At 50.0% G+C, this 8,635-nt stretch overlaps 4 protein-coding genes across 6 annotated transcripts in view; all 4 read left to right on the top strand.

Moving 5' to 3' along the window:
* Positions 1-3,105, top strand: part of LOC6505098 (cuticle protein 21.3) — a 49,923-nt gene extending 46,818 nt beyond the window's left edge. For all 3 annotated transcript variants that reach the window (XR_006507764.1, XR_006507763.1, XR_004310203.2), the window contains one exon: positions 2,983-3,105. The gene's annotated coding sequence lies outside the window, so the exon portion shown is untranslated. The remainder of the gene's footprint in view (positions 1-2,982) is intronic.
* LOC6505099 lies at positions 79-854 on the top strand. Its single transcript, XM_001965433.4, has one exon. It carries the CDS (start codon positions 137-139, stop codon positions 776-778), a length of 642 nt encoding a protein of 213 aa, XP_001965469.1. The 5' UTR covers positions 79-136; the 3' UTR covers positions 779-854.
* Positions 1,156-2,102, top strand: LOC26514113. Its single transcript, XM_014904870.3, has one exon. The coding sequence runs from the start codon at positions 1,586-1,588 to the stop codon at positions 2,060-2,062; it is 477 nt and encodes a 158-aa protein (XP_014760356.1). The 5' UTR covers positions 1,156-1,585; the 3' UTR covers positions 2,063-2,102.
* LOC6505100 lies at positions 2,224-2,694 on the top strand. The gene is made up of 2 exons (XM_014904808.3): positions 2,224-2,333; positions 2,384-2,694. Exons 1-2 carry the CDS (start codon positions 2,268-2,270, stop codon positions 2,648-2,650), a joined length of 333 nt encoding a protein of 110 aa, XP_014760294.1. The 5' UTR covers positions 2,224-2,267; the 3' UTR covers positions 2,651-2,694.
* Positions 3,106-8,635: the final 5,530 nt, after the last annotated feature.

An 8,635-nucleotide genomic window follows, 5' to 3' on the forward strand; every position in this document is an offset into this window, starting at 1 on the left:
ATTTCCGATTAAAGGCAACAAAAAAGTCAAGAGATTCAGAGTCGAGAGTCACGCGATCCCAGAGGGCATATAAAGGGAGTCGGGTGGAACCCAGAGACCCACCGGCTTGTGCGGGAGTCTCAGTTGAAGCCGTACCATGAAGCGGAACAAGTTGATTGTGATACTGGTACTGACCACCATCCCGGCGGGGATCGTGGCCAAGCCGAGGGCCCAGAACCCCCTGGAGAACCTCGGCATGACGGCCATGAACCTGGCCGGGAACATTGCCGAGGCCATTCAGAGCGGGGCCGCCATCAACCGCGACATCAACTTCGACAACCCCCTGATGTCCGTCCACTCGAAGACAGCTGTTGGATATGGGGATGCGATGCGGCCTCCGTCCGAGGACTCCTCCGAGGAGGATCGCCGGAAGCGAAGGAGTCTCCGGAGGTCGAGGAGAGCGCCCTGCTTCTGGAAGATGACCATGACCACGGCCGCCTCCTCGGGCGACGACGATGTCGAGGCCCGCCGGAAGAGGGCTCGCAAGAGGGCCGCCAACAACGCCTCCCGGTCGCGGGTTAGTCCCAAGACCAGTTCCAAGAAGAAGTTCCATCGGGAGCGGCGTCAAGTCGAAATGGACCAGATGCCACCGGGCGCCATGGCGGGATCACAGGCTCCGGGCCTCGGGGATCGCATCAAGGGCATGTGGCTCTCGTTCGTGGACAATGTGACGGAGGTGGTGCAGCAGATGCGCGAGAAGATATCGAGTGCGGCCAACAGTGCCACCGGATCTGGCTAACAGCCACTATACCATATTTTTTTGTTCTTTTTTTAAGTGTCTTTGGAAAATTAAAGCAAACTGGAAGCTGGTTAAAGGCTGAGCTTTGTTTCTTTAAGGTTTCTCGTAAGTCTCAGAGCACAGAGCCTCACTGCGCTTCATAAATCATAAAAATATAATGGGTTTTGGTCACCATTTTGATGGTATTTGATGGTAAACGGTATAAGAACCGGAATATATAGTTATATTTTCTTAGGGTTTCTTATTTTTTAAATAATTCTAAAAGTATTATTTTCCTAAAAGCCTGAGAACTGAGACTTGTAAGTGTCGGGGTCACCATTTATACAATGTGGCCAAGTGGTGACCCCAAAAGACACTTTTCTTTAGGTTTTCTTTGAAAAATCTGTCAATAGGAAGTGGATCCAGAATAACATTGCTTAAAAACTTACTAAACATAACTAAACAAATAATTCTTGAGAAAAAGTATTTTAAAACTTAAACTTCAAAAGGAAAACAAATGTTTAAAAACCCTCAAAAATGGATTTGATTTGAAAGAAATTCTACATGTATATTCTACAAAACTATAGCCAATATACAACTTAAGAGTGAGGACTATAGTCCCCAACACCAATTAATTAGCTCCACAGACACTGCCCCCCAGAAAAAACAAAGCTTACAAACAAAAAAACACAAAATACTCCACAACACGAAGTACAATCAGGGCCGCCTGTCGGATGGAAGATCTAAAAGTGAGCCAAGTCACGAACAAGGCCTGGGCGACTGAGGCCAATCTGGCAATTGGCCAGCCAGCCGACCGCTTCCGGCCAGATGAGATGGCCATCTCGACATGAGGCCGAACATTTCCGTGTTCTGGAATTCTGGAGTTTAGAGCCAGTGCCCTGGAGCGGAGGCAGTACAAAAACCGCATTCAATCGCTCAAACAGAACAGTTTTCCAAATGACTTCCGCTCCAGGCTCCACCAGACTCCCATTACCACTGATTGTGACCCTGGCCGGGCTGCTCCTAGTGGCCCTCGGCCAGGCGGCCGTCGAGGCGGCCGGCGAGGACTTTGATGTCGACTATTCGAACGAGTACGACGATGTGAGGCCGCATCTGGAGTACCCGGATGTACCGAGGCTGGACAAACGGATCGGAGATGCTGCCCGGGAGTTTGGCCAGAACATCACCCAGGCCTGGCACTCGATGGTCGACTCCTTCAAGAACTACTTCGAGGAGCTGAAGAGCCTTTTCGGAGCCTCTCCCTCAGACCCCGACGCCGCCAACGAAGTATTTTCATCCTATTGAAGTTGAATAATTTTTGAAAATAAAACCAATTAATTGGAAGCGAAAAAAACAGAGATGTTTGGAGATTAGAATGGCGTGTCAGGAGGGCATTTGAAAGTGTACTGTTGTTGTGTAATATCATATCTCTTCAGATCTGAACAAGAATCTATATAAAAGGGCCCTGTTGCTCTGAATCACTAGCCATTTGACTTTGAACTTTCACGAAATGCAGTGGCCCTTGGCGACCTTCCTGTTGGCCCTCTGCCTGGGCCGGCTCTCGGCCAGACCTCAGGTGAGCTTCGAGTCGAGTCTGGTGTGTCCTTATCCTTTGTGATTTGCCAGGATATCGGCACTGGCATGATGCTGGCCGTCGGACAGCTCCAACAACTGGCCGAAACTGGTGGCGGTCTGAGGAACGAGAACAGCGTCGAGGTCCTGGGCCAGAAGATGAACGGAGGCCTCAATCTGGGCTTCGGCGAGGCCATGCAGGGCGCCATGCAGGGCGCCATGACGGGCATACAGGGTATGTCCCAGGGTATGCCCGGCATGCCCTCCATTCCCGGCATGGGACGCCGACGTCGTTCCAAGGAGCTCTTCCAGATGAACTAACAGCTTTCCAGGTCTTCGATTTCAATAAAAAGCGTTAAGAAATATTGGAAGCTGATTTTTTTGGATCTAGGGGGTCAGGGAAATTGGCAGAAACTGTTTTCTCGCATGGGATATTTTTAGGGAAATTATTTAGAAACAGTATAGCTTCTGATAAATATTTTTTAAACAGATTTAAGAGATTATTTAGGTTGAAATTATTACTATAAGCTACTATTTATAAGCTATTATTGTTAAATATATTTTTTAGGAAATTTTTAAACCTTAAAAACTATTTAAAAAATTCATAAAAACTATTCCCCACTAATATATACTTTTTTTTCCATCTCTTTCAGGCTTAAAAGGATCTTACCACTGGGTCCTGCTGGGCAAACTGCTGCTGCGGTTGGAAGGGAAATTGTGGCGCTGCCGGAGCCTGAGCCGGAACTGGAGCCGGAGCCGGAGTCTCAGCGAGGGGCTGGCTCGGTCCGGACCCGTAATAACGGGTGAAGGTCTGCTGCAGTCCGGGTGTCTTCAAGGTGAACGAGTTCGTGTTGGCGTCCGTGTGGAAGGAGAGCTGGGCGTGGCAGGAGATGTCCTGCTGGCTGGCCAGCACCAGGATGGCCAACTTTAAAGCCAACGCGAGCATTTCGGGTGAGTAATTTTTTCTTTAAATACACAACAAACCGAAAAAAAAACAAAACAAAAACCAAGAAATAAATGAAACAAGTCGCGGTACTCTGTCAACGGTCGGTGGCGGAGTGTAGATGGCCCGCCGACTGACCGCCGCTTTTTATACCGCCGCCACGCACTCTCTCCCTCCCTCCCACCTACTTACGCATGCAAAAAAAAAATAAATAAAAATAAAAATAAAAAAAATACTTGGCACTTGGCAACTGACAAAAAAAATGTCATAACCCAGAAGTAGGTCTGTCGACTTAACAAAGGAAAATGTTCAATTTCCATTAGGATAACAGCAGGAGCGGGGGGAAAAGTCAAAAGCCACAAAGGGAGGTCCTTTCCGCAGGGGGGGAGGGGGACTCGGCGCTATCTTCATTCCGGTTTATGGGGTCTGATTTTTGGGAAAACTATTAAATCTAAAATCAATTTTTATGTTTTCTTGCCGGCGAGGTGGAATATTCAAGGTAGACCTTTATATATTCTTATTTTCCTCCATTACCTTATGCAGGGAAATTTAAAATATTATGATCTAAAAAATTTTCCTTTGTTTTTATAGTTGTTTGGATATTTTTTGGGAAATTTAATCTCCAATTTTCAATTTTTTAACTTCATTTTCTTAAAATTTCCCTTTAAAAAAATCTTAAAAATCAAAAGAATATTTGATTTTCCTTTTGGAATATTAAGTTTTCAAAAATATCCCCAAGTTTTTATACTTGTTTGTATAGTATTAAAAATATATATTTCATTTCTTTGCTCCTAAAAAAAAACAGCTTTTCTAGTGTTTCTATTTTTAAAATTCATTTCCTTCAAATTTCCCTTTTCACTTTTATTTCCCATAAATTTCTAAAAAACCCAAAAACAAAATAACGTTTTTTTTTATTTTAGAATATTATTTATTATAGTTTATAAAATTATTTAATGTTTATAAAAATATATTATTTTATAAAGAAAATATCCCAAAGTTACTACTACTTACTGCTTACATTATTTTTTATATAAAATAGAATTTTTTAAATTAATTTCCTTAAAAGTCCCATTTTGCTTTAATTTCCCGTAAAAAACTTAAATATCAAAAAAGCAAAAGGATTTCCCTTTTAAAATGTCCCATTACCGTTGCCCAACACCTGCTTCGCTTTTCGGTCTATTTTATAATATCCCATAATTGCATTTTTATTTTAATTTTTATTTTTGTGGACTTTGTTTTGTTTAACATTTTCTTGGATAACTGTCTTTACAATTTTTGCTGCGAAGGGGGGTGGGGAGGAGGGAAATGCGTGCGGAATATTGAATCAGCAATAATAATAATAAAACGAAAAGAAAAAGACGGAAAAAATTTAAAAGAGGGAGCCATGCAGATGGTAATACCAATTCCAAATACCAAATACCAAAGACCCACTGACACTTCCAATTCAAACTGAAAATGCTTTCTGGCACTTACATAACTAGAAATCCCGCTGTGCAAAACAGGGGCGATTTTTGTATTTTTGTATTTTGCCGAAAACTAAACATAATAAACACCGGCATAAAGCGTTGTTTATACGGACGTGAGGGGACTACCAAACACTACCACAAAAACTTAAAGACACTCCGGCCGAAAAGGTGGGGGGAGGGGGGGCCTGGCCTGGCTGCTTAAGGAAATTATGGCCAGAATCGGTGGAAATTAAGTAATAGCCCTTCCGCAGCTTTTACGGGAAAGGGCCACTGCTCAAGCGTGGTTAATAGCCCATAAAAATTGCAAAATTGCCAAAAAAAAAAAAGTACACCGAAGAGGTAAAAGGCAGTACGGAAGCGGGGTTAAGGCCAAAAAAAAAAAAAGAGTGGCCGAAACACTGTCTTACCACTGCCAGAAATTATTGGAATGCTCTATTGGAATGCTCTATTGGACTCTATTGGAATGCAGTTTTCGAGGGCCATCATCGATTATGAAAGCGGTTACTTGGTTAGTAAATGTTGGCGAAATGGTCACTTAAGTCTTACCTGGCTTAAGCCCGGCCAACGTTGCGTATACGCGATGCGTACGTGATCGTCATAAATTTATTTCTGTCCGCATTTCATTAAGTCCGCTGTGTGTGTGTAATTGAAAGCGCATTTCACACGAAACTTCCCCAGTCTTGCCCCCCAGTTTTTGGCCCGAAAGTCTCTACTTTTTTTTTCTTCCGTTGATGACGATTAAGTGACCCAAAGTGAGTTCTTTACTTCACGCTTATAGCCTCCTCCCTCCCACCGTCTGAATTATCCATTAGAGTTGACTTTTCCGAATGAAATGTTTGTCGTTTTACGATTTACCCTCCATAGCCATAAGCCATGAAAATAAACAGCCCCAAATTATGCAAAAACAAGAAAAAAACTCTCTAGCTTTGGAAAGAGTCGACCGTGAAATGCCCTTTAGGATATTCCAGATGGGTTTAAATGTTCGTCACAATAATACGATGTAGTTGCCCAATCAGTATGACAATTTCATTATCAAGCCAACTTCCTACAATCGAAACAATCAGTGGTCTAAATAGCTTCGGGTTTCCAATTGGAAGAAATACAGGCATCGCTGCCACTCCCAGTGTTTTTTTAGAACGTAAACAAAAAATTCGAAAAAAATGTCCCATCCCATTTTTTGATGCAGAATGCTGGGGAATACCTCTACCATTCATTTCAGGTGCTCTCCTTAGGTGTCAGGTGCATATTGGCAGAAATACGATATCGCTACCACTCCCAGTGTTTTTTTTTTTAGAGTAAACAAAAAAATTCCCATAAATATTCCAGCTCCAGAAGCCCGTACCCGGTTCCTGCAGCCTGTAGCCTGGTTCCAGTAGCACCAACCCGGTTCCTGTAGCCTGTAGCCCGGCTCCAGTAGCTCCTGCCCAGTTTCTGTAGCCCGGCTCCAGTAGCTCCTGCCCAGTTTCTGCAGCCCGTAGCCGGGCTCCAGTAGCCCCTACCCGGTTCCTGCAGCCTATAGCCTGGCTCCAGTAGCCCCTACCCGGTTCCTGTAGCCAGTAGCCCGGCTCCAGTAGCTCCTGCCCAGTTTCTGTAGCCCGTAGCCGGGCTCCAGTAGCCCCTACCGGGTTCCTGCAGCCTGTAGCCCGGCTCCAGTAGCCCCTACCCGGTTCCTGAAGCCTGTAGCCCGGCTCCAGTTGCCCCTACCCGGTTCCTGCAGCCTGTAGCCCGGCTCCAGTAGCCCCTACCCGGTTCCTGAAGCCTGTAGCCCGGCTCCAGTAGCCCCTACCCAGTTCCTGCAGCCTGTAGCCCGGCTCCAGTAGCCCCTACCCGGTTCCTGAAACCTGTAGCCCGGCTCCAGTAGCCCCTACCCGGTTCCTGCAGCCTGTAGCCGGGCTCCAGTAGCCCCCACCCGGTTCCTGCAGCCTGTAGCCCGGCTCCAGTAGCCCCTACCCGGTCCCCGCTGCCTGTAGCCCGGCTCCAGTAGCTCCTGCCCAGTTTCTGTAGCCCGGCTCCAGTAGCTCCTGCCCAGTTTCTGTAGCCCGTAGCCGGGCTCCAGTAGCCCCTACCGGGTTCCTGCAGCCTGTAGCCCGGCTCCAGTAGCCCCTACCCGGTTCCTGAAGCCTGTAGCCCGGCTCCAGTTGCCCCTACCCGGTTCCTGTAGCCTGTAGCCCGGCTCCAGTAGCTCCTGCCCAGTTTCTGTAGCCCGTAGCCGGGCTCCAGTAGCCCCTACCCGGTTCCTGCAGCCTGTAGCCTGGCTCCAGTAGCCCCTACCCGGTCCCCGCTGACTGTAGCCCGGCTCCAGTAGCTCCTGCCCAGTTTCTGCAGCCCGTAGCCGGGCTCCAGTAGCCCCTACCCGGTTCCTGCAGCCTGTAGCCTGGTTCCAGTAGCCCCTACCCGGTTCCTGTAGCCTGTAGCCCGGCTCCAGTAGCCCCTACCCGGTTCCTGCAGCCTGTATCCGGGCTCCAGTAGCCCCCACCCGGTTCCTGCAGCCTGTAGCCCGGCTCCAGTAGCTCCTGCCCAGTTTCTGTAGCCCGGCTCCAGTAGCTCCTGCCCAGTTTCTGCAGCCCGTAGCCGGGCTCCAGTAGCCCCTACCCGGTTCCTGCAGCCTGTAGCCTGGCTCCAGTAGCCCCTACCCGGTTCCTGTAGCCAGTAGCCCGGCTCCAGTAGCTCCTGCCCAGTTTCTGTAGCCCGTAGCCGGGCTCCAGTAGCCCCTACCGGGTTCCTGCAGCCTGTAGCCCGGCTCCAGTAGCCCCTACCCGGTTCCTGAAGCCTGTAGCCCGGCTCCAGTTGCCCCTACCCGGTTCCTGTAGCCTGTAGCCCGGCTCCAGTAGCTCCTGCCCAGTTTCTGTAGCCCGTAGCCGGGCTCCAGTAGCCCCTACCCGGTTCCTGCAGCCTGTAGCCTGGCTCCAGTAGCCCCTACCCGGTCCCCGCTGACTGTAGCCCGGCTCCAGTAGCTCCTGCCCAGTTTCTGCAGCCCGTAGCCGGGCTCCAGTAGCCCCTACCCGGTTCCTGCAGCCTGTAGCCTGGTTCCAGTAGCCCCTACCCGGTTCCTGTAGCCTGTAGCCCGGCTCCAGTAGCCCCTACCCAGTTCCTGCAGCCTGTAGCCCGGCTCCAGTAGCCCCTACCCGGTTCCTGAAGCCTGTAGCCCGGCTCCAGTAGCCCCTACCCGGTTCCTGCAGCCTGTAGCCGGGCTCCGGTAGCCCCCACCCGGTTCCTGCAGCCTGTAGCCCGGCTCCAGTAGCCCCTACCCGGTCCCCGCTGCCTGTAGCCCGGCTCCAGTAGCTCCTGCCCAGTTTCTGTAGCCCGGCTCCAGTAGCTCCTGCCCAGTTTCTGCAGCCCGAAGCCGGGCTCCAGTAGCCCCCACCCAGTTTCTGTAGCCCGTAGCCGGGCTCCAGTAGCCCCTACCCGGTTCCTGCAGCCTGTAGCCTGGCTCCAGTAGCCCCTACCCGGTTCCTGTAGCCTGTAGCCCGGCTCCAGTAGCTCCTGCCCAGTTTCTGTAGCCCATAGCCTGGCTCCAGTAGCCCCTACCCGGTTCCTGCAGCCTGTAGCCTGGCTCCAGTAGCCCCTACCCGGTTCCTGTAGCCTGTAGCCCGGCTCCAGTAGCCCCTACCGGGTTCCTGCAGCCTGTAGCCCGGCTCCAGTAGCCCCTACCCGGTTCCTGAAGCCTGTAGCCCGGCTCCAGTTGCCCCTACCCGGTTCCTGCAGCCTGTAGCCGGGCTCCAGTAGCCCCCACCCGGTTCCTGCAGCCTATAGCCCGGCTCCAGTAGCCCCTACCCGGTCCCCGCTGCCTGTAGCCCGGCTCCAGTAGCTCCTGCCCAGTTTCTGCAGCCCGTAGCCGGGCTCCAGTAGCCCATACCCGGTTCCTGCAGCCTGTAGCCTGGCTCCAGTAGCCCCTAC

This window comes from Drosophila ananassae, chromosome XR (assembly GCF_017639315.1).
Source record: "Drosophila ananassae strain 14024-0371.13 chromosome XR, ASM1763931v2, whole genome shotgun sequence".
Taxonomy (NCBI): Eukaryota; Metazoa; Arthropoda; class Insecta; order Diptera; family Drosophilidae; genus Drosophila; species Drosophila ananassae.